Source organism: Dendropsophus ebraccatus, chromosome 3, assembly GCF_027789765.1.
Source record: "Dendropsophus ebraccatus isolate aDenEbr1 chromosome 3, aDenEbr1.pat, whole genome shotgun sequence".
Lineage (NCBI taxonomy): Eukaryota > Metazoa > Chordata > Amphibia > Anura > Hylidae > Dendropsophus > Dendropsophus ebraccatus.
The window spans coordinates 138306428-138332851 of record NC_091456.1 but is presented as its reverse complement, the minus strand read 5'-3'; the positions used below and the strand labels follow the sequence as shown (position 1 = coordinate 138332851).

Sequence of the window (26424 nt, the reverse complement as noted above, 5' to 3'; positions counted from 1 at the left end):
TTCAGTGAAGAGAAAGAGGGAGAGGACTCTTTGGTTAATCTATTTAACAATGGTAGAACTGGGTTGACATGTGCGAATCTTTCTGGGCAAATGTGTAGCGTGAGACTGGGATTTATTAGATGGGAAAAAAAGAGAGAAACATAATTACTTAAAGGGGTTGTCTGGCAGTCGGACTTTTTAAATATATTGCTCCTAATGCATATAAAAAAATTAACATGTTATACTTACCTCTCCACGCTCCCCCAGTGTCCTCTTGTCATTGATCCCCGCTGACTGCAGAGCCTCCACTTCCATGAAAAACGTGTCTCTGGAGTGACAGCTCGCTCAGCCAACCACTGCCTGAGACCGGACAGCCCAGTGCCAGTTATTGGCTGAGTGGGCTGTCACTACTGAGACAAGTTTGTGTCGGAAGTGGAGGCTCTGTACTAAACAGGGGACACTGGCGACACCAGAGAAGGAAGCAGGGGGAGAGGTAAGGATAACATGTTTATTGTTTTATATATGCACCAGGAGCATAATATTAAAAAAGGCCGGACAACTCCTTTAATAATTAAGTGCATGTATTGGTACTACACAGTAAAGACATAACAGTGGCAGATAATGCTGGGTAATCACTGTAGTGTTCTGAAATAATACCAAAGTCATTGCTAGAATATAGGTAAATCTAAAATAGTAGTAATTCTATATGATCACTATACTATGGCATAAATTGAGCTTTTCACAAATGCTCGGGTGATCAGCCATTATTTTCCCCCTCACTCTTCTATTCTCACCACGTCACTTATTGTTATGGGATTTTTTGAAGGACCAGGTCTATTGTGACAGAGCTGCATCAGTGTCAGATCTGAAGGGCAACATTCATCAGCATATTGTAGTGACGAACGCTGACTCACTCTGTTCAGCGGTGGAAAACAAAGTTTTGCGACTAAAGAGATGTTGAAAACCAAGAGAGACATATTAAACATTGATACCATGATTTTTATATCTCAGCACCACCTATTGGAAACATTTTGTACAAATCTCTTATTTAATTAATGTAACTAAAGTAAAAAAGAAAAAATTGGCAGCACATCTATGACTATGTTCACACTGCAGGTTGCACGCTGCTTGTGGCTTAAGTACAGACAAAAAAACAGAAGGTGCAACAGCAACCCACAGGTGCAGGGGCTCACCGTATATACTCCTCCCAGCGTACACACGGTAAACACCTGCTCTGTAGATATTAAAAAGTAAGGATCTTAGCAAACTATTTGATCAAACAGTGTGTACCATGTCGCCACGTTAAGGGGTCCTCGAGACATGGTCCCTACTCTAGCATTTTCACACTAGCAATGGCCTCTCCTGGGCTGAATAAGCCTACAACTGGGCAGATAGGAGCCAAATGATCTCTTTTTATAGCAGCCTTGGGACATGGGTGGAGTGCAAGCCAACAGGAGGTAGCCACACCCCCCACATTCAACAGAAAAAAAGAAAAAATTGGCAGCACATCTATGACTCTGTTCACACTGCAGGTTGCACGCTGCTTGTGGCTTAACTCTTAGAGGACCGGGCCAATTTCAATTTTTGTGTTTTTGTTTTTCCCTCCTTGTGCTTAAAAGTAGGGATGGTCCAAACCGAGTTCGGTTCGGGTTCGTACGAACCCGAACTCTCGGTAATGATTCCCGTTGTCTGCCCGCTCCATGCAGCGGGCGGATCCAGCAGGAGGACCGCCTGGAAAACTGGGATTTAGCCATAGCCATAGGCTGTATCCCAGTTTTCCAGGCGGTCCTCCCGCTGTATCCACCCGCTCCACGGAGCGGGCAGACAGCGGGAATCTGATGCCGAGCGTTCGGGTTCATACGAACCCGAACCTCGGAGGGTTCGGACCATCCCTACTTAAAAGGCCATAGCACTTGCATTTTTGCATTTTTAGAAACCCACATGAGCCCTTATTTTTTGCGCCACTAATTGTTCTTTGCAATGACAGGCTGAATTTTCCCTTCTCGCCCTATGACAGCACCCCTGGAGAGCGTCCATCCTCCTTCTCATGAGACAGGAAACAGCCGCCAGGCAATCAATCAATCAATCAATCAATCAAACTTTAAAAGGAGCCCCTTACACCAGTTCTGTTTCCTGTCTTCTGAGAAGAAGGATGGTGGAGGGTGCAGCTCCTCTGCACCTTCCCAGAAGTCGCCAGGATCAAGCTGAAGCTGTGGGCGCCCGGTTCCTAAGTAATTGATAGCCTGGGTCACCCTGCCGGTGTAAGCCTTTTACCAGAGAAGAGCCACATGGTCAGTCTGCGATCCTCCTGGTTCCCCTCCTTTTGGCCTAAATTCCCTTCTTCCTCCTTCCAGGGTGAGTTTCCGCCGGGTTCCGGGCCTGCAGGGGGGGCCTGGCGTTCATGGCAGCATAGGGGCGGCTTCCGGCGGGCGCGGGCGTGCGTGCCCACGTCTGCGTGGTGACGTAACTATGCGATCATGTGATGTGGCCTACTTCCGGTGGGCGCTCTGGGTGCAGTATGGCTTCCAGTCTGCGTCGCGCGTACTTCCGGCGCCGGCGTGGACTGGGGGTGGACTCTTCTCACCTGATGGCATCAAGAATCTGTCAGGGGCTAGGAGGGGCAGTCCGTTGTCGACGGTGTTCGGCAGCTCGCCACGATTGGTGAGAGGGAGGGGGGGGGGCCGTCCCCCTCTTTGAATTCAAAGTGGGAGGTGGTTTTTCAAGTGTGTACCAACTGGAACAGGAACCCAGCCAGCTTCTGGACCAGCATACTACAGCAGGTGGAGGTGCTTCCCACTACTGCTACTACAGCTTTTTCAGCTTCAGTCATGGAAGAGGAAGCGGAACACACTGAGACACAGGAATCCCAGGCAGAGGTTCTCATGGTGGTGAGAGGGGTTGTATCCCAAATAATTTTCCTGTGTTTCCTTTCCTGATTGATGTTTTTTTCTACTACTGTAGGATTCTTCTAAAAAAGGAAAGAGTAGAAAGGAGTGCCTGATGTGTCATAAGAAACTGCATTCCACCTATTCTAAGTCCCTGTGCAATATGTGCCTTTGTAAAGTTATGGAAGAAGAGTCTCCTTCCTTTATGAAGAGCATTAAGTGAGATTTATCTGTTTATGTAGATTATGTGTTTTTATGCTGGTCCAAAGGTTCCCTTAAGGTTATCTCACTTGTACTTCCAGGGGTTTAATTAGAGATGAAGTTACGAAGGCTATGCCTAAGGAGAGGTCTGGCTCAGCCGCTTCTACCCCAGCCTCTACCTCAGCTTCTTCAGCCTCTACATCTAGACACGAGGTGGCTGTATCCCACTCTTCCAGTCCTACTATTACGCTGGAGTCTGATCCAGAGGAAGAGGGGAAATGTCAAGCATCTTCTGACAATTCATCAGATGAGTTATCGGTCAGGCCATTATTTCCAGTGGACAAAGTAGAGTCCCTAGTTAAGGCGGTTAGAGCCACAATGAATATGGAGTAAACTAAAGAGACTTTATCTATTCAGGACAAAATGTTTGAAAGTCTGGCCCCTAGGAAGAAGAAGGTTTTTCCAATCCATCATACTATGAAGGATTTAATAGATAGAGAGTGGAAAAAACCTGATAAAAAGTTTTTTGTACCTAGGGCTATGAAACGCAAGTATCCCTTTGACGAAACAGAGACTGAAAGATGGGATAGAGCCCTATGATTGATCCTCCAGTATCCAAGATAACGAGAAATCAGGGGGCTTTGCCTTTTGAGGATATGGGCACGCTGAAAGATCCCATGGATAGAAGAGCACAAAGCTGTCTTAGGAAAGTCTGGGAGGCGGCAGCAGCTATTTTTAAACCTATGGTAGCAAGCACCTCAGTAGCTAGATCCTTAAAGCTTTGGTTAGAAGAATTGGAATCCAATATCAGGGATGGTACGCCCAGGGAAAACCAGGGAACGGCAAAACCAGAAAAAAATTCAAAGTGTGGTGAAATTGAAAAAAATTTCGTTGTCCTCCCCACTAGACACCAGGGATGACTGCATTAAAGTAATCAGATGCAGCTGTCAACTTTGACAGTTGCATCCGATTACTGTATTAGCGGGCACGGTGATCGGACCATGCCCGCTAATAGCCGCGGTCCTGGGCTACGAGTGGCACCCGGGACCGCGGTGGTTCAGAGCGCAGCCCTGCCAGGGTCGCCTATGGGTTAAGTACAGACAAAAAAACTGAAGATGCAACAGCAACCGACAGGTGCAGGGGCTCACCGTATATACTCCAGTAGGGACCATGTCTCGAGGACACCTTAACGTGGCGACATGGTACACTCTGATCAAATAGTTTTTAATATCTACAGAGCAGGTGTTTACCGTGTGTACACTGGGAGGAGTTTATACAGTGAGCCCCTGCACCTGTCGGTTGCTGTTGCACCTTCAGTTTATTTGACATAACTAAAGTGCCTGTTTTCTTCATCTTATTTGGAGAAGCAAAATGCCCTCCAGATTTTTCACCAATTTGCCATCTCAGACCTTTATACTGTTAAATAGTTCAAAATGTCAAATCCATTAACTTGTTTTTGCCACTAATTGCTCTCAAAGGAACAAGACAATTCCCTCAGTAGTGGCGAAAATATGTTCTGGGGGTTAATGTATTGAGTCATTTTCTGGTTTGTTCAAATGCTTTAATTGAATGCAGCTTTCTACATTGACTTGTTTTCAGTGTGCTCATCATGTAAATATCTGGATTATCTTCATACAGAGCAATGCTGTTTATGGCTGAGCTGCTTATAACCGCTGAGCCACTTATTTTTGTAACCATTAATCAGAAAGACTAGCGCTATAGACATCTCATTTTAATTTACTGAGATAAAGCCTATGGTAAAGTTATTATGCTCTCAAAGCATTTCCTTCTAAAATCAAACATCTACCAGTTAATGCAAGAGTTTAAAAGCATTTTTATTTTTTAGAAGAATGCCTTGGCAATAAACAGATCACAAAGTGGGACCTGCTGGGACCTGCAGGGATCATCTGTAGGGAATTCTAGCTGGAAGTGTTTAATCTCTCTGCAGTGCCTCTATAGGAGAAATAAGCATTTCACATTGACCTTGCAAGTGAATGAGTTGTGTCTGTAATTCAGGACACGTCATCCAGAGAGAGAAAAAAAGCTCTTTCCACCTGTGCTTACTGTGGGCAAGAGATGAGGATCTTAAACAGAGGAAACCCATCTATTAAAGGAAGTCTGTCAGCTCTATGTCATACTCAGAGCCACAGGGTTACCTTAGGGCCCTAGGGTTGCACTCTGTGATGCAGTTAATCTGAGGTCAAGTTGCTGGTGACCTCACTGTGATTAACCCTCCTCGCATAATAGAGTGCAGAGACAGCCAGCCGGGGACCTTGTTTCCAAGAGCTGTCATGGAAGAGAGAAGGAAAAGGCACATCAGAGCAGAGACAGAGTCAAAAGCTCACACACAAGTTTCTGTGTCTTCAGCAGAAAGCAGCAGGCTGAACTGGGGGGAATGAGGGTGACAAGTATGGAAAGAATTGTTAGTCTCCAGGAGGTGGATGATTTAACATGTAGTTAACCTAATCAGAAACCCCCTATAAGTGTCATTGAGGACTGCCAAACTGCAAAAAGCATGCTTTCTCTTTCCATTCCCACTCCTTGCCCTACATGATTGATGTACAGGCTTGGCTTCCAGCACCGATTTCTGTACATAAATCCAGGGCCGTTTCTAGGGGCGGGCGAGCCGGGCCACTGCACGGGGCGCCCACAGCTAGGGGGCGCCAGGCGGCGCCCGACAGTACCCGGCCCGCAGCCCCCGCATCATCAGGGCTGGCCCGAGGATCTGGAATCTAAGTTCCAGATCCCCAGGCCAGAGAGACCTTTAGCTGTGCGTACAGCATGCACAGCTAAAGGAAACAGCAGCCGGGGCAGAGACAGAGGCTTCCTGTGCAGGCGGCCTCTGTATGACAGGTGGCTGCCTGCACCGGAAGCCAGAAGAGGACGGAGGGACCTGAAGAGGAGCTGGAGGCTGCAGGGACAGAGGTGAGTAGCTGGTGGGGGATCCTGTACAGAGGGAGCCCCGATATGTCCCGATAAGCCCCCCGCCCCCCCGCGATAAGCCCCGCCCCCGACGATAAGCCCCGCCCCAGAGTTGAAAGGTCACCCAGCTCTCCCCTAATCTTGTATGTCAGTGTATAATGGAGGTCACCCAGCTCTCCCCTAATCCTGTATGTCAGTGTATAATGGAGGTCACCCAGCTTTCCCCTAATCCTGTATGTCAGTATAATGGAGGTCACCCAGCTCTCCCCTAATCCTGTATGTCAGTGTATAATGGAGGTCACCCAGCTGTCCCCTAATCCTGTATGTCAGTGTATAATGGAGGTCACCCAGCTCTCCCCTAATCCTGTATGTCAGTATAATGGAGGTCACCCAGCTCTCCCCTAATCCTGTATGTCAGTGTATAATGGAGGTCACCCAGCTCTCCCCTGATCCTGTATGTCAGTATAATGGAGGTCACCCAGCTCTCCCCTATTCCTGTATGTCAGTATAATGGAGGTCACCCAGCTCTCCCCTAATCCTGAATGTCAGTATAATGGAGGTCACCCAGCTCTCCCCTAATCCTGTATGTCAGTGTATAATGGAGGTCACCCAGCTCTCCCCTAATCCTGTATGTCAGTGTATAATGGAGGTCACCCAGCTCCTCCCTAATCCTGTATGTCAGTGTATAATGGAGGTCACCCAGCTCTCCCCTAATCCTGTATGTCAGTGTATAATGGAGGTCACCCAGCTCTCCCCTAATCCTGTATGTCAGTGTATAATGGAGGTCACCCAGCTCTCCCCTAATCCTGTATGTCAGTATAATGGAGGTCACCCAGCTCTCCCCTAATCCTGTATGTCAGTGTATAATGGAGGTCACCCAGCTCTCCCCTAATCCTGTATGTCAGTGTATAATGGAGGTCATCCAGCTCTCCCCTAATCCTGTATGTCAGTGTATAATGGAGGTCATCCAGCTCTCCCCTAATCCTGTATGTCAGTGTATAATGGAGGTCACCCAGCTCTCCCCTAATCTTGTATGTCAGTATAATGGAGGTCACCCAGCTCTCCCCTATTCCTATACGTCAGTATAATGGAGGTCACCCAGCTCTCCCCTAATCCTGAATGTCAGTATAATGGAGGTCACCCAGCTCTCCCCTAATCCTGTATGTCAGTGTATAATGGAGGTCACCCAGCTCTCCCCTAATCCTGTATGTCAGTGTATAATGGAGGTCACCCAGCTCCTCCCTAATCCTGTATGTCAGTGTATAATGGAGGTCACTCAGCTCTCCCCTAATCCTGTATGTCAGTGTATAATGGAGGTCACCCAGCTCTCCCTTAATCCTGTATGTCAGTATAATGGAGGTCACCCAGCTCCTCCCTAATCCTGTATGTCAGTGTATAATGGAGGTCACCCAGCTCTCCCCTAATCCTGTATGTCAGTGTATAATGGAGGTCATCCAGCTCTCCCCTAATCCTGTATGTCAGTGTATAATGGAGGTCACCCAGCTCTCCCCTAATCTTGTATGTCAGTATAATGGAGGTCACCCAGCTCTCCCCTATTCCTGTATGTCAGTATAATGGAGGTCACCCAGCTCTCCCCTAATCCTGAATGTCAGTATAATGGAGGTCACCCAGCTCTCCCCTAATCCTGTATGTCAGTGTATAATGGAGGTCACCCAGCTCCTCCCTAATCCTGTATGTCAGTGTATAATGGAGGTCACCCAGCTCTCCCCTAATCCTGTATGTCAGTGTATAATGGAGGTCACCCAGCTCTCCCCTAATCCTGTATGTCAGTATAATGGAGGTCACCCAGCTCTCCCCTATTCCTGTATGTCAGTCTAATGGAGGTTACCCAGCTCTCCCCTAATCCTGTATGTCAGTGTATAATGGAGGTCACCCAGCTCTCTCCTAATCCTGTATGGCAGTGTATAATGGTGGTCACCCAGCTCTCCCCTAATCCTGTATGTCAGTGTATAATGGAGGTCACCCAGCTCTCCCCTAATCCTGTATGTCAGTGTATAATGGAGGTCACCCAGCTCTCCCCTAATCCTGTATGTCAGTGTATAATGGAGGTCACCCAGCTCTCCCCTAATCCTGTATGTCAGTGTATAATGAAGGTCACCCAGCTCTCCCCTAATCCTGTATGTCAGTGTATAATGGAGGTCATCCAGATCTCCCCTAATCCTGTATGTCAGTGTAATGGAGGTCACCCAGCTCTCCCCTAATCCTGTATGTCAGTATAATGGAGGTCACCCAGCTCTCCCCTAATCCTGTATGTCAGTATAATGGAGGTCACCCAGCTCTCCCCTAATCCTGTATGTCAGTGTATAATGGAGGTCACCCAGCTCTCCCCTAATCCTGTATGTCAGTGTATAATGGAGGTCACCCAGCTCTCCCCTAATCCTGTATGTCAGTGAATAATGGAGGTCACCCAGCTCTCCCCTAATCCTGTATGTCAGTGTATAATGGAGGTCACCCAGCTCTCCCCTAATCCTGTATGTCAGTGTATAATGGAGGTCACCCAGCTCTCCCCTAATCCTGTATGTCAGTATAATGGAGGTCACCCAGCTCTCCCCTATTCCTGTATGTCAGTCTAATGGAGGTTACCCAGCTCTCCCCTAATCCTGTATGTCAGTGTATAATGGAGGTCACCCAGCTCTCCCCTAATCCTGTATGGCAGTGTATAATGGTGGTCACCCAGCTCTCCCCTAATCCTGTATGTCAGTGTATAATGGAGGTCACCCAGCTCTCCCCTAATCCTGTATGTCAGTGTATAATGGAGGTCACCCAGCTCTCCCCTAATCCTGTATGTCAGTGTATAATGGAGGTCACCCAGCTCTCCCCTAATCCTGTATGTCAGTGTATAATGAAGGTCACCCAGCTCTCCCCTAATCCTGTATGTCAGTGTATAATGGAGGTCATCCAGATCTCCCCTAATCCTGTATGTCAGTGTAATGGAGGTCACCCAGCTCTCCCCTAATCCTGTATGTCAGTATAATGGAGGTCACCCAGCTCTCCCCTAATCCTGTATGTCAGTATAATGGAGGTCACCCAGCTCTCCCCTAATCCTGTATGTCAGTGTATAATGGAGGTCACCCAGCTCTCCCCTAATCCTGTATGTCAGTGTATAATGGAGGTCACCCAGCTCTCCCCTAATCCTGTATGTCAGTGAATAATGGAGGTCACCCAGCTCTCCCCTAATCCTGTATGTCAGTGTATAATGGAGGTCACCCAGCTCTCCCCTAATCCTGTATGTCAGTGTATAATGGAGGTCACCCAGCTCTCCCCTAATCCTGTATGGCAGTATAATGGAGGTCACCCAGCTCTCCCCTAATCCTGTATGTCAGTATAATGGAGGTCACCCAGCTTTCCCCTAATCCTGTATGTCAGTATAATGGAGGTCACCCAGCTCTCCCCTAATCCTGTATGTCAGTATAATGGAGGTCACCCAGCTCTCCCCTAATCCTGTATGTCAGTGTATAATGGAGGTCACCCAGCTCCTCCCTAATCCTGTATGTCAGTGTATAATGGAGGTCACCCAGCTCTCCCCTAATCCTGTATGTCAGTGTATAATGGAGGTCACCCAGCTCTCCCCTAATCCTGTATGTCAGTGTATAATGGAGGTCACCCAGCTCTCCCCTAATCCTGTATGTCAGTATAATGGAGGTCACCCAGCTCTCCCCTAATCCTGTATGTCAGTGTATAATGGAGGTCACCCAGCTCTCCCCTAATCCTGTATGTCAGTGTATAATGGAGGTCACCCAGCTCTCCCCTAATCTTGTATGTCAGTATAATGGAGGTCACCCAGCTCTCCCCTATTCCTATACGTCAGTATAATGGAGGTCACCCAGCTCTCCCCTAATCCTGTATGTCAGTATAATGGAGGTCACCCAGCTCCTCCCTAATCCTGTATGTCAGTGTATAATGGAGGTCACCCAGCTCTCCCCTAATCCTGTATGTCAGTGTATAATGGAGGTCATCCAGCTCTCCCCTAATCCTGTATGTCAGTGTATAATGGAGGTCACCCAGCTCTCCCCTAATCCTGTATGTCAGTATAATGGAGGTCACCCAGCTCTCCCCTATTCCTGTATGTCAGTATAATGGAGGTCACCCAGCTCTCCCCTAATCCTGAATGTCAGTATAATGGAGGTCACCCAGCTCTCCCCTAATCCTGTATGTCAGTGTATAATGGAGGTCACCCAGCTCCTCCCTAATCCTGTATGTCAGTGTATAATGGAGGTCACCCAGCTCTCCCCTAATCCTGTATGTCAGTGTATAATGGAGGTCATCCAGCTCTCCCCTAATCCTGTATGTCAGTGTATAATGGAGGTCACCCAGCTCTCCCCTAATCTTGTATGTCAGTATAATGGAGGTCACCCAGCTCTCCCCTATTCCTGTATGTCAGTATAATGGAGGTCACCCAGCTCTCCCCTAATCCTGAATGTCAGTATAATGGAGGTCACCCAGCTCTCCCCTAATCCTGTATGTCAGTGTATAATGGAGGTCACCCAGCTCCTCCCTAATCCTGTATGTCAGTGTATAATGGAGGTCACCCAGCTCCTCCCTAATCCTGTATGTCAGTGTATAATGGAGGTCACCCAGCTCCTCCCTAATCCTGTATGTCAGTGTATAATGGAGGTCACCCAGCTCTCCCCTAATCCTGTATGTCAGTGTATAATGGAGGTCACCCAGCTCTCCCCTAATCCTGTATGTCAGTATAATGGAGGTCACCCAGCTCTCCCCTATTCCTGTATGTCAGTCTAATGGAGGTCACCCAGCTCTCCCCTAATCCTGTATGTCAGTGTATAATGGAGGTCACCCAGCTCTCCCCTAATCCTGTATGGCAGTGTATAATGGTGGTCACCCAGCTCTCCCCTAATCCTGTATGTCAGTGTATAATGGAGGTCACCCAGCTCTCCCCTAATCCTGTATGTCAGTGTATAATGGAGGTCACCCAGCTCTCCCCTAATCCTGTATGTCAGTGTATAATGGAGGTCACCCAGCTCTCCCCTAATCCTGTATGTCAGTGTATAATGGAGGTCACCCAGCTCTCCCCTAATCCTGTATGTCAGTATAATGGAGGTCACCCAGCTCTCCCCTAATTCTGTATGTCAGTATAATGGAGGTCACCCAGCTCTCCCCTAATCCTGTATGTCAGTGTATAATGGAGGTCACCCAGCTCCTCCCTAATCCTGTATGTCAGTGTATAATGGAGGTCACCCAGCTCTCCCCTAATCCTGTATGTCAGTGTATAATGGAGGTCACCCAGCTCTCCCCTAATCCTGTATGTCAGTGAATAATGGAGGTCACCCAGCTCTCCCCTAATCCTGTATGTCAGTGTATAATGGAGGTCACCCAGCTCTCCCAGCATCCTGTATGTCAGTGTATAATGGAGGTCACCCAGCTCTCCCCTAATCCTGTATGGCAGTATAATGGAGGTCACCCAGCTCTCCCCTAATCCTGTATGTCAGTATAATGGAGGTCACCCAGCTTTCCCCTAATCCTGTATGTCAGTATAATGGAGGTCACCCAGCTCTCCCCTAATCCTGTATGTCAGTATAATGGAGGTCACCCAGCTCTCCCCTAATCCTGTATGTCAGTGTATAATGGAGGTCACCCTGCTCTCCCCTAATCCTGTATGGCAGTGTATAATGGAGGTCATCCAGCTCTCCCCTAATCCTGTATGTCAGTATAATGGAGGTCACCCAGCTCTCCCCTAATCCTGTATGTCAGTGTATAATGGAGGTCACCCAGCTCTCCTCTAATCCTGTATGTCAGTGTATAATGGAGGTCACCCAGCTCTCCCAGCATCCTGTATGTCAGTGTAATGGAGGTCATCCAGCTCTCCCAGCATCCTGTATGTCAGTGTATAATGGAGGTCCCCCAGCTCCCCTCTAATCCTGTATGTCAGTGTATAATGGAGGTCACCCAGCTCTCCCCTAATCCTGTATGTCAGTATAATGGAGGTCACCCAGCTCTCCCCTAATCCTGTATGTCAGTGTAATGGAGGTCACCCAGCTCTCCCCTAATCCTGTATGTCAGTGTATAATGGAGGTCACCCAGCTTTCCCAGCATCCTGTATGTCAGTGTAATGGAGGTCATCCAGCTCTCCCAGCATCCTGTATGTCATTGTAATGGAGGTCATCCAGCTCTCCCAGCATCCTGTATGCCAATATAATGGAGGTCACCCAGCTCTCCCCTAATCCTGTATGTCAGTATAATGGATGTCATCCAGCTTTCCCAGAATACAGTTTGGGACCTTATAGGTGGGAAAGGGGAGGGAAGTTCCTGGATATGTACGGATCCTGAGATGTTTGTCTGGCAGGTTCAGAAGAGATGAATTGTAGCTGCAAGAAATCATCATGGAGGTCTGGGCCGGATGGAAAGGAAACGCAAAGTGACGCCTCAGATCAAAGAAGACGTCACCTGTGAGTCACTGTATAATGAATTTGTATTGAGTAGAACATTATCTGTTAGGAGCGCTGCACTGCTCTATGCTGCAATACACACACTGCTTCCCCCTAGTATCATGAATCTTGATAAAAGCCCCCCTTCCTTCCCCAGAGCGGAACTGAGTGAGGTGGGGGGGGGGGGGGCGCTTTTATCAAAATTGGCCCTGTTGCCAAAATGACCTAGAAACTGCCCTGCATAAATAAGGCAGGTAGGGTCTGGGAAATAAAGAGGCATGCATGCTGTGGCTTGGTAACACCTCCTAGACGCTAGAACTCTAAGCATGATATAGAGCTAACAGATTCCCTTTCCTAATAGCCTATATGAAATTATATCTGATTTATTTTCTAACATTGCCACTCCTGTATGAAAATGAAGGGACATAGGGTTAAATTTCAGTCTCCTGCAATGTACTTCTGCAGTAGGTTGTTTGGGCAGTGCATTGGTTGGTGAGCATCGTCAGTCAGCAGTTCCCATCCAGCTGTTGTTCTATATTCTACATATTTTGTACTCACACATATTATATCACATATTTCACCTGTGTAACATCTTGTAGCTTTTGCTCCAAAGTATTAATTTTCTTCTTAAGGTTGAAATTTACGTCTAAATGGGAACATAAGTGTAAAAATGTATTACATGTACCATACAGACACAGCTTATACTGTAATTTGTTAATGCTATGCATGTTCACACGCCGTCAAAATGAAGACCATTTTTATTAGACGGCTGTCATTTAAATGAAAATAGCAGCCGTTATTTTATTTAAAATACCCATAATTTGGATAACCACAGCTGTTATTTAAGTTTAAATGACAGCCATCCAATAGAAACAGTCATCATTTTGACAGTCTGTGAACCTAGCCTAAAGATTGATTAATGTTTACCTGATGGTATAACATGGGTACCCTGGCTCTTACCTGGCAGAGCAACTAGTGATAAGACTGCATTATTATGCTACCTGATAAACCTAGCCCTCAACCTAATGAACTCCAGTGAAGTAGTGTACACAAGCTGTACTGAAAGCCATGAATAGTTGGCTTTTGATCTTAAAGAGAACCAATCACGGCCAAATGTTATTTTTTTTTTTATTGCTCCATTTAATAAGGTTTCATTTTTAATCAATTTTTGTAAATATAATTAATAAATTTTTTGCCGGGGTTTTAATATATTTGCATTTCCTTTCACTGTCGCGCGCCGGCTCTTTTCAAAAGAGCCGGCGCGCGACAGGAAACTCCCGGCATGCCGAGCAGCGGGAAGGGCTCCCATGAGCCTTTGCCCGCCGCTCTGTAAATACACAGTGATCCCGCGCTATACAGTGCGAGATCGCTGTGTATAAATGTCCTAACTGACAGTTTAGTTTATCTCTAAAGATACAGACTGCCTTTGCAGTCTGTATCTTATATTTTACCTAATCCATCCTAGCGGCGCACTAAGGCCGGGCGCGGCCATCTTGGTTATGTCCCTTGCGTTCCAATGGTGCGTTCCACCATCGGGCCGCAAGTGACGTCATCAAGATGGCGCCCGGCTTTACAGCACCGCTACAGAGGACTGGGTAAAGTATAAGATACAGACTGCAAAGGCAGTCTGTATCTTCACAAAGTTTATTACTGAAGATACAGACTGCTTTTGCAGTCTGTATCTTATACTTTACCCAGTCCTCTGTAGCGGTGCAGTAAAGCCGGGCGCCATCTTGATGACGTCACTAGCTGTCCGACGGTGGAACGCACCATTGGAACGCAAGGGACATAATCAAGATGTCCGCGCCCGGCCTTACTGCGCCGCTAGGATGAATTAGGTAAATTAGAAAGATACAGACTGCAAAGACAGTCTGTATGTTCAGAGATAGGCTTAGGGAGAGAGGAACTTTTACAACAGGGACAGTTAAATTTAGGTGATTGGTCCTCTTTAAAGATATAATGTAAGAAAAAGCATTAGACAAAATGTAAAAACATTTATCATTTTACAACCCTTCCGTATGGGGACAATAAACAAAGGAATAAATAAACTATAATAAAACAGTGGTCGCCATGGGAAAGTTTTTCTTTGGGATTATTTTTTTTATTTATTCATCACTGTGTCACCGTGTCTTGCTGTCTATCGTGCCTATTGGTCATGTGACCAAAAGGGTTATGTTGGCCAAGGCCTTGTAGTTGCAAAAAAAATCTAATTTCTTTCTTTTTTCTTTCTGTGGTGCTGATTTTTAACACTGATTTCATGCTGTTTTGGGTGTTTTGAGCATTCTCCAATTAAGTCAATGGGTTAGGTTTTGAGGCATTTTTTAAGTCCATATTGGCCAAAAAAATTATTCAAACTGCCCATACATTACCAATGACATCGGACGAAGGAGGAACACTCTTTTGGGAATGTTCAAAGAATATTCTGAGAATGCTATTTCTCATAAGATCTATTGTAAACTAACATTTGTGAACTAAATTTATTAAGATGGACGACTTCTTGTTGAATCATAAAAGTCCATTAATGGGTGGCTAAAACAATCACTCATTGTTAAATCATACTGAATAAAGTCATCCACTTTAGGCTATGTTTATGTAATATTTCCATCAGTCTTTTGTTCAGTCTTTTTTCAACCATAATCAGGATTGGAACTGACAGGGCAAGACTATAATGGAAAGATTTGCACAGCTTCTATGTTTTCAACCCACTCTACAGTGACGTCCGGCTTTCATCACTGCAGTGTGCCGGATGAATATTCATCTGAAGGGAAGGGAGGACTGGGGCTGATTAGTGCACAGAGGGCACGCCTCCTTAGCATATGAATTAAACTACAAAATACACTGAAACAGTGTTGAGGATGAAGGTAAGCAATTTACCTTAATCCTCAGTGCCCCATGCAAAATACTAAAATCAATAAAAAACATAACCTTCAAAAATCACTTCAAACTAAAAAATTAAAGAAAACAAAAACACTTGGAACACTTATATTTTTTTTATTGTATTGTAGGTTCCAATTCTGTTTTTAGCTAACAAAAACAGAAAACTCATCAGAGAATCAGCATGTATTGAGATTCACATAACAATGCTTAATCTTGGTTATTTGTGGAGGAATATGCTAGTATATTGTGCTTATAGTGACACACTGTTATATAAAACACTATGACAGGAGGGATTGTATAATTATAGTTATGCTGCCACTACCATAGTAGTAGTAATTACATGATGAAGGACCCTGTGAAGTGATTACCTCTCATGCTGCATTGTAATTCTATGGTTTCCTGTAGACCTGTGATGACCTCCTGTAAGGCGGCACACTCTGCACATTAACACAATTAAGACATTAATTTCAGGTGCTTAGCTTTGTTTTCATTTATTTGTACAGACATTAAACCTGATGTACATAGCGTCAGTACATCTCAACAAGAGCCTGTTTTCAAAGGTTTCTCCCTTACACCGAGATGTCAGGAGAACCAACATCTGAAAGTTGCCAGAAGAGCCACTGCTGCTGCCCTTGCTTATCTGTTGATGCTTGCTAGGTCTTAATGTATTGCTTGATGTAACTGTATGAGGCTGTATTCTTGTGGGTCAAGTTGTATTTTATGTCTCTCTATATATATATATATATATATATATATATATATATATTCCGGGGGAGATGTTTTAAAAGTGGTGTAAAATGAAACTGGCTCAGTCGCCCCTCCGAGCGTCACACCGCACACCTAAGGTCATAACCCGCGGTCTTCCTGAGGGTACCACTGCAGCAAGAATCTACTGAGGACTTTGGTCAGTATTCTTCTTCCTTTTAAAATGAAACATCCCCTTCACCAGTGGGGTGGAGAGGGAGCGTTACGGGGGTGCGGCTGCATGCAGAGGGGGTGCGGCCTTTGAGAGTGCCGCATTTATCATTTTTTCCGTGAAAAAATGACACTAAAACCTACGCCAGCTCTGAGCTGGCGTAAGTTTTAAAATTTTCGCATGGACTGGCTCTGTGCCATCGGGATTTATGTAGAGGCAATGTGCCTCTACATAAATCTGCGGAGCTGCGGGGACATTTGTAAGCCTGGCATAAAAAACACCGGACTTCATAAATGTCCATATATATATCAATATTTCTTAAATGGGTACTCCAGAGATTTTTTTTAAATCAACTGGAATGTTATACAGATTCTAAATTATTCTATTTAATTTTAGGTCTTCCAGTACTTATCAGCTGCTGTATGACCTGCAGGAAATGGTGTATTCTTTCCCGTCTGACACAGAGCTTTCTGCTGCTTCCTCTGTCCATGACAGGAACTGTTCAGAGCAGTAGCAAATCTCTTTAGAAAACATCTGCTTTGGACAGTTCTTGTCACTGTGTAAGACTGGAAAGAAAACTCAACTTCCTGTAGGTTATACAGCAGCTGGTAACTAGAAGGCTTGAGAGCTTTGGAAATAGAAGAAATTTACAAATCTGTAAAACTTTTTATAACCATTTGATTTAAAGACATTTTTTTTTCTCCAGAGTACCCCCTTTATAGGGTTAAACAGCTGAACTCTGTTCCTGATCACAAGAACAAACTATGGAATGCAATCCCTTTATGATCAGTGGAGGTCGAACCTCTGAGACCCAACCCCTTAGTATGAAAGAGGTCTCAGTGCTGAATTACTGCTTCATTCCATCCTTGGGCCTGTGTGGGAACTGCTCCATACACATATAGTAAGCCCCATACACTGGGAGCACACCAAGACTACAGCCCCTTGCTCTCAGGATTAGTGGGGGTCCCAGCTTTTTCCAACCCTATGGCATTGGTTTACCCATTGAAAACCCTATTACAGCTCATGGATATTGGAGCGTGCTGTTTGGATACCTCTCTATTAGCCAATGAGCCAAAGTGTGTGTGATTATTCATTATATGGAATCTCATTTAGCTAAATGACCAGCTTGAAACTAATAGGCTATGTTCACACAACGTCAAAAATGGGGAAAAAACGTCCGATTTCGCTATTATTTTTGCCGCGGATGTCAAAATAATGAACATGAACATTATTTTTGGGCGTTTTTTGCAAATAGCAGACGTTTTTTAATAGTTGTTCACACACAGTTCTTCTTTTGTCACTGTTCTTTCTCTGTTTTTACTATTAAATTCAATGGATTTTTCAATTAAGCCACAACCAAAAGCCAATTAGTAACCTCAAACTAAAATAATGTGCAAACACCCGTCATTGCACTAAGGGGAGGCCAGGCTTCAAAAAACTGACGTAATTTTAAACGGAGCTGAAAAGAACGTTGTGTGAACATAGCCATAGCCAGACTGGTTTAGTTTAGGAGGTGCTTGTCTTGACAGGCATTATTTTACAGTTCCATGCACAATGGTTGGACCAGACAACATAGTGTAGGGAAAATGTTGGGGGGCAAGGGACCAAAAAATTAATATGCCATAGGATTCTATGATAGGAATACCCTCTTTAAAATACTGATTTATTATCAGTAATCATGTACTTCTGTGCCTAAACTTGCTGCATTCAATGTCCCCAGTCTTACAAAAATGATACATTTGCCAGAAAATTTTGAGAAGTAATTTTGCTGATCATTTAGTTTTGTACTAAGTGCATTCTAGTGTGTATATGTGACAGGTACTCGTAAATGATGAAGACTAATCAGAGAGATACAGCGGCCGAAGTACTGAGAAGTGCCAATATAACATCATCATCAAACCTTGTGCCAGGCTCAATTGTTTTGTCTGACTAATTTTCCACATTCGACTCCATTTTTCCAGCTGGATTTCAAGCAGGTTATTCTTTCCATTAACCTCTGCAAATGTCTGTTCAAACAAAAAGCATCAACTTATATTGGTGCATATAACAATATGTTCTCAACTTTATGCTAAATAAAATGAGAGAGCCTTGTATTATTATACCTTATGCTAAAGGAAATATGCTATAAAGATGCTAAAACTCATGTTCTATGTGGAGTATACTTGACATATGTGTCAGAAAGCTCATAGCGCAGAGATCAGATGTATCCATATGCTTCATTAATCCAACATAGGCTGTTATACAGCACAGACACCATCTTCTATGGATTGCAAAATAAAATTCACTTATTTATAAGTGTCAAATTTTGTTATGTTTAGTCAACATTATTAGGTTACTCTCATTTGTTTAGCTTCACTTCTTCTGACTCTTTAGAGGTAACAAGTTTGTTGGTTATAATATGTCCAGATCACAGATCGCAGTTCTCATTTCTTGGGGTGAGTTCACTCGTACAGGATCCGCAGCAGATCTGCAGCAGATTTGATGGTGCAGATATGAATCTGCAACAGATCCACAGCAGATTTGATTTGCTTTGAATCTCCAACTTCAAATCTGCACCATTTGATCCTGTATGTGTGAACCCACCCTTGGGCTATGTTCACACTACGTAACAGTACGGCCGTTGTGGAACACAGCCTGTTCTTCTATGGGATCCCGGCCGGAGCATATACACATAGTATACGCTTTGGCCGGGATCCTATGCGGCGCCACAAAGAACTGACATGTCAGTTTTCTGCGGCCGCAATTCAGTGAAAAGACCTGTCAGTTCACACAATGAAGTGAGCGGCTCCAGACGCAAGCTTCATTGTGTGCTGTGTGAAGTTCTGATGCGGGTGCACGCTGATGCACCTGCATCAGAACACTGCGGCCGGAAAAATCATCCGGCCAGTACTTAAGTACCGGCCGGAATAATCTTTGCAGAGACCGGCCGGTCTCTTACCTAGTGGGTACATAACCTAGAAGAGTATCTGTGGTCTCAGGTAACTTTTCAGGATAGTCTGTACCTGAGGAGCAGTACTATATCTGGCCATTTCATATCTTACATATTATATGTCTTTGCAGATTTCTGCTCTGCAAGCTAAGGCTAAGTTCACACTATGTATAAATTCATTAGACAATGGCCGTAGTCGCATTTTTTCAACCACGGACATTATTTAATGAATATCCCTATCACATTCATTGCTATGGATTCCCGGCCGCAGTGTATACACTGTATATACACTGCAGCTGGGATTCCTTGCGGCCGCACAGAAAACTGACATTGTGCGGCCGCTATTTATTGTATAGCAGCTGCACAAGACTGACAGAGCAGACAATGTAAAGTGCAGCTCCGGATGCACTTTACATTGTTGGCTAAGGTTAATTGAAATGCAGAAACACTCGAATGCACTGGCATCTCAATAAAAAAGAAATAAAGTTCATGTGGCCGGTACTGCAATACCATCTGGGATGAACTTCACTGACAACGGACGTGTCACAGAACAGCCGGTGTTATACATAGTGTGAACCTGGCTTAAATCTATAATTTTAAGTTTACCCAAGACTGTTGGCAGATCCTAATGTCTATAGTATGTGCACACACTGAGGAGGTGTCCTGTACTTCTGTGTCTCTGTACACACCTGAAAAAGCAGCAGCATTTACCTCATGATAAAGCTGTAGTGACCACTCTAAACTCTGTATAAAGTCCTGAGGTGAGATCTCATGTATACAGATTTGTATGTGTGTGTGTCTTTCTCTCTGCTTGATAAGAAGATATATTACAATGTTTCTTAGACTTGCTTGTACTATTTATTTACTATATGTATAGTTTGCTAAAACAACAGTGCCTTTTTGAGTACAAAGTGGATGTGGCATTGCTAGCTCTTAGACTCTGCAGGTCCGTTCCCACTGAGCAAAAGAAGCTGAATTTATGAGTGGAATCTAGGTGGCGTATTCTGCTTGAGAGTCTGCCTGTCCTATTGCTTCAGTGGGATTTCTTGTGCGCCTCTGCTCTCTGCTCTAAGAATGAACATGTTAATGTTGTTAATATAAAATATGTAGCTTGTTAGGAGCAGTAGGAGTGTCTTTGTCAGGAATGTATAGTTATGCATGTAAAATTAGAAAGAAATAGCCCTAGAAAACACAGTAGGCAGCATCCTTAAAAAGAAAAAAAAGTTGCAGTTTAGAGTATATACCTTCTCTATTTGTGAAAAGTCCCCAAGAAGTCGGTCAAGATTAAGAGAACAGGGTTTCTTTGAGTTTATATCTTCATACATTGTCTCATTCAGTGAAGTCTTTGCCTATGGGATAGTAAACAGTGTAGGCTACATTGTCTAGTAAGGCAGGGAATGCATAGCCAAGTTACTTCTTATGTAGAGGAAAAGGAAACCTTCAGCCTGGAATTAACAATCGAACCCGGACACTTAAAACCCTAGGTCCCAATGCAAAACGAGACCCCCAATGATGCCAGAAATCATGACTAGTGTTGAACAAACCTGTCAAAATTGTTCAGGTTTGGCAATGTTATCCGAACACTAAGCATTTAATTCCCCACGGCTTCAGAAGTTGGGTGCCGCCCTTGTAAGCCAGTTCTATTGAAGTGAATGGAGCTTAATTAAAAACCACACTAAAGCTGGAGACAAGAGTGGTGCTGTCTGGAAGAAAGTGGCCATGTTTTTGTAGTGCTGGATAACCCATAAAATTCTAGGCCCCAATGCAAAACTTTACAGACCAACCCCTGTCCCCACCTAATGTGCTGTTAGGCAGCTTGGTTCAGAAAGTTGGGATAGTAGGTTGGAGCTAAATTTAGTAAGGGTCAATGATGCAAGTAGTCTGACTAGTGTTGAGCTCACCTGTCAAGATGTTTGGGTTTGTCAATGTTATCTGAACCCGAACACTCAGCGTTTGATTGCCCACGGCTGCAGAAGTTGGATGTCACCCTAGGGAGTCCTGAAAAATATATATACAGCCCTAGGGCGGCATCCAACTTCTGCACTTGTGGGAAATTAAATGCTGAGTGTTTGGATAACATTTCAAACTTAAACATTTTGACTGGTTCACTCAACAATAATTGTGACAAAAAAAATGTCCAGAAAGAAATGTTTTGGAAAGCCCTTCTCTGTCTGAGCCTCTGCTCACAGAGCTTTCAGATACTAATAGGATAACAAATGACAAACATGGTTACTAACTAGAGATGAGCGAGCCTGGTTCGGGTTTGAGTCGATCCGAACCTGAACGTTCGGTATTTGATTAGCTGGGGCTGCTGAACTTGGAAAAAGCTATAAGGTTGTCTGGAAAACATGGATACAGCCAATGACTATATCCATGATTTCCACATAGCCTTAGGGCTTTATCCAAGTTTATCAGTCACCGCTAATCAAATGCCAAAAGTTCGGGTTCGGATCGACTCGAGCATGCTCCAGGTTCGCTCATCTCTACACACAGCGTAAGCATCCTTAGCTGGGGATGCTGAAATTGGAAAAAGCTATAAGGTTGTCTGGAAAACATGGATACAGCCAATGACTATATCCATGATTTCCACATAGCCTTAGGGCTTTATCCAAGTTTATCAGTCACTGCTAATCAAATGCCAAAAGTTCGGGTTCGGATCGACTCGAGCATGCTCGAGGTTCGCTCATCTCTATTAGTAATCTATTCCCTATTATACAGAGCCTTTCATACTAGTATGGCAATGGGTTGTCAATTGAAGTCACCTTGATTGACATAAGTAGTAAAGATTACTCAATATAACATTGAGTCATGTATTAGAAATTAATTAGAAAAAAAAATTCTTTTACAAAAATTTTATTTTCTGGTTTCTGAAAACTATTTGATATTAGTATAGTATTGACTAGGGGGTATTGCTGTGTCCAGATCATATTTTTAGGCCCCCCTGCAGACTCTGCATTAGAAACTTGTCAACATATCCGCTATCTGTGTGATACTAAAAAACGCTTCATTTTTATCTGGTTGGAAATGTTTTTGAAAGTGACCAAACATACAATAAAACCTTGTTAGGCCGATTAAAGTCAGAATCTTGGACATTAGGATCTTGTATTGAAAGGTTTCCGGTAGAGATGAGCGAACCTGGAGCATGCTCGAGTCGATCTGAACCTGAACTTTGGGCATTTGTTTAGCGGTGGCTGCTGAACTTGGATAAAGCCCTAATGCTATGTGGAAATCATGGATATAGTCATTGGCTGTATCCATGTTTTCCAGACAACCTTAGAGCTTTATCCAAGTTCAGCAGCCCCAGCTAATCAAATACCGAACGTTCGGGTTCGGATCGACTCGAACCCGAATACGGTTCGCTCGTCTCTAGTTGCCGGCGTGTAGCCAAGGTAGAGCCATGGTGGGGTTCATACAAAAGAGCATATATTGGAATAAGTCCATATGTACCTCTCATGTTCAAATGGTAGATATTTTTAAAATTCGACACCAATCATGTCAAACTGTGCCCACGGGCCAAATCTGGGGCAAACTTCACAGATTGAATTGCATCTGGCCCGCGGATATCGGATTAGATTATAATATGGGTGGTCCGGAGAGCTGCTTGGACTGCCCATATTATAATCTTGTAGGCCACAGTCAGTTCTTAGCCTGCAGCGTAAAAGTATGTGAGCGGTGTCCCGATGTGGCAGCGCAGTGACGTCATTGCAGATGTCCTGCGCTGGTCGCCTACCGTGGCATCTAGGGTCGCAGAAAACTGTGAGTCCAAGCTAATGGGACAACCTGGCACCCCTGGACGGCCCCCCCATACTTACATGAGAAGATGAGTGGGCAAATGTATCTCCATGGCGAAACTGGAATTAGGAGCGGGATCGGCAGGTTTGGGTAAGTATGGGGGGCTGTATCCAGGGTAGGGTGGGTTCGGGATCTGTCCATTGGTGACAGATTTTCTTTTAACAACTGTTCTAGGGGCTGGCTACTATATAAGAGTCTTTAGGGGAGGGCTGGCTACTATATAAAAGACTATGGGGGAGGACTGACTACTATATGGGAGGCTTGGGGGGCTGGCTACTATTTGGACACTATTGGGAGGGCTGGCTAATATGTTGGGCAATTTTGGTTGGGTTGGCTACTACATGGGGCAATATTGGGGGGGTTGGCTATTACATGGGTTGGGGTTTAATGATATCATAACAATTTATCATGTCATTTATCATAGTGCATAGCGCTGGGAGACGCACACCACTGACAGTGCCAGCAACACCGCACATTGCTCTGACAGTGCCAGGGCTGCCGCATGCACTTTTCAATAATTGTCAAGGTTGGCCCGCGACTTTGGCCAATTTTTTAATTTTGTCCCACTGTGTATTTGAGTTTGACACCACTGTTCTACACTGTGGATTTAGACACAGTTTTGGATTTTTTGAAAAAAATTTATGTTATGGTATTTCTTGGAACTGTGTTCCCCAATACAATCATGATGGCAGTTGTAGTTGTGTAACAGCTGGACAGCCCTAGTTGAGGAATATTACCTTTATTACCTTAGGCCATGTGTACCCGCATCCGAATTCACCGCACGCTCCATTGTGTGAACTGACAAGTTCTCTTCAGCCGTTATTCATTAAAAAAACTGACATGTCGGCTTTTCTTGCCAAATGGAATCCCAGCCGGAGCGTATACTATGTGTTCATTCACATACAACATGTGTTTTGTATAAATCACGGCCTTTGTTAAAAATTGCAACAACTGCTGTGATTTATACAACACATACGTTGTGTGAACATGACCTTAGGGTGCCTTTACACAGAGAGATTTATCTGACAGATTTTTGAAGCCAAAGCCAGGGATGTATTAGAAAAGAGGAGAAATCTGGGTGTTTTCTTTATGACCTGTTCCCTGTTTAGAGTCTGTTCATGGCTTTGGCTTCAAAGACAATTCCCAAGTTTTTATAGCATGCCCTATCTCTCATGTGTCTGTAGATTTCCATTTGGCAAGAACATTAGCAGCAAATGCCATTGTTGCATTATGTCCCTAGTTGTACTTTTTACCAGAGAACAGGTGATACAATGGACAGGTTATGTACAGGCTAGTATACAGCATGAACTGTGCTCACACCTTAGGCTGATAAGGAGCACTAGGCCTTCTTCCTGGACAATTAGAACAGTGTTGCCCATAGCAACCAATCAGATATCAGCTTTCACTTTCTGTAGTGCAGGTTAGCACATGAAAGGAGGGATCTGATTGGTTCCTAAAATACAGCTTAGTTATTAGGTCTCATTCACAGTACAATTGTGCCATCTGTGTCACATAAGGCTTAGCATACTGTCTATATAGTATACCAATGTGTATGTGCACCTACTGTACAGTGACAAGGCTTGCATCATTTCCAGCGTATTGTATATACGTGGGACTCCAAAGTGAACATATATGTGTCAGAAATTACCTGAACACTGTCACTGTATACATTGGAATCCAATTTTGACAGGATATTGATGTGTACATGGCCTTATCCCTTAAAGGATATGTCCATATGTGCTATTAGGGCATGGTGATGTGGACCCGCAAATTTAGGGCTCTTCTGATTTTTTTTCCATATTTAAATCTATTATTCACAAAGTAAGCTTTTCAATGACTTGTTTTAGCATATCATCACACAGGGGAGAATTTGCAATGGATTCTCTGCAGCGGATTCACACGCAGAAAATTTCTGGAGTACTTCTGCTCTCCAAAGATATTTAATCCTCAAATGCTTAGTGACATATTCTGTAAGGGTGCATTCACACCTACAGGATCTGCAGAAGATCTGCAGCAGATTTGATGCTGTGTTCAGTTATTTAAATGAAATCTGCTGCAGAAAATCAGCTGCAGATCCTGTAGGTGTGAACGCACCATAAAGATGGACCAAACCCTGTGCTGAATAATGATAGGTCCCTGGCTGGATGGCGAAACCTGTCAGTCATCACTCGATGACGTCACTCAGAACCAAACTGTTGCAGTGCGATTTCACACAGAAAGCCAAGACATATATGTACGTGGAATTGCTTGAAGGGTTTAAACCTATCATCTTCAATAATTTTTTTACACACACAGATATATATATATATATATATATATATATATATATATATATATATATATATATATTGTGGATGAGCAAGTTTACAGTGCAGGCAAAGCAGAACGCTTTGCTACGCTTGGCTGCCGGCTTGTCAGCCAGCTGCCTTTGAAGTCTGCTCCTCTATGTGCCGCTCTGCTCTGTGTGCCTGGAAAAGCTGGATGCAGTCCCCAGAGAAGTTTCCCAGGCATGTATCTAGCTTTTTCAGGCACCAGGAGCAGAGCGGCATGGAGCAGCAAGTAGTTCAAAGGCAGCTGGCTGACAAGCCAACAGCTGAGCGCAGTTACTTAGTAACTTAGTTATTAAGGTTGAAAAAAGACAAATGTACATGAAGTTCAACCTACAGAAACCCTAAAGTGTTGATACAGAGGAAGGTAAAAACCCTTAAATTGCCCCATAACAGGGGAAAAACATCCTTCTCAACTCCAAATGGAAATCAGAATAATGCCTGGATCAACGTCCTATTACATGGAAACTTGTAATATAATATTTTTAGACAAAAGCATCCAGGCCTCCCTTGAACTTATTTAATGAATCGGCCATGACGACAGAGAGTTCCCTTACAGTAAAGAATCTGCGTCTGTACTGGTGGTGAAACCTTCTTTCCTCTAGACGTAGAGGATGCCCCCTTGTTATGGTTACAGACCTAGGTGTAAAAAGATCACTACAATGATCTCTGTACTGTTCATTCATATATTTGTACATTGTGATCAGATCGCCCCTAAGACGTCTTTTTTCTAGCGTAAATAACCCCAAGCTTAATAACCTGTCCTGGTACTGTAACCCACCCATTCCATTAATGACCTTGGTCCTCTCCTCTGCACCCGCTCCAGTGCAGCCACGTCCTTCTTATATACTGGTGCCCAAAACTGTACACAGTATTCCATGTGTGGACGAGGTGTAATTTGTCACAAGGCATTCAATATTATTACTTCACCAGTGTTAATCTTGTTATGGCTGATCGGTATATATAGTTTATAGTAAGTGTTATATCCATTTTGTCTTAAATCTATTTACCATTGATTAAAAAAACAAAAACTAATCTAATTCTTGTTTCTAGCCAATTAATACGGGACATTTGTAACCTTCATTAAGGACCATTTTATGCCATAAGAACACTTCTTGGCCTGATACGGAGAGGACATGCCGACCTCAATGCAGGTTATTCCCTGGAGGACCCAATGTTCTTATTAGGAGAG

At 44.2% G+C, this 26424-nt stretch overlaps 1 protein-coding gene across 5 annotated transcripts in view; it reads right to left on the bottom strand.

Annotated features, from left to right (window-relative positions):
- The window catches only part of CCDC152 (coiled-coil domain containing 152), a 42630-nt gene extending 18351 nt beyond the window's left edge, over positions 1 to 24279 (bottom strand). For 2 of the 5 annotated variants that reach the window (XR_011362184.1, XM_069962755.1), the window contains exons 1-5: positions 24226 to 24279; positions 20358 to 20462; positions 18085 to 18190; positions 15637 to 15705; positions 12973 to 13037 (exon numbers count right to left, since the gene is read on the bottom strand). Coding sequence is in view for 4 of the 5 variants with exons in the window: in XM_069962755.1 (XP_069818856.1) it covers positions 12973 to 13037; positions 15637 to 15705; positions 18085 to 18190; positions 20358 to 20438 (321 nt within the window). In the remaining variant the exon portion in view is untranslated. The other 3 variants (XM_069962757.1, XM_069962756.1, XM_069962758.1) reach the window with 3 other exon arrangements.
- Positions 24280 to 26424: the final 2145 nt, after the last annotated feature.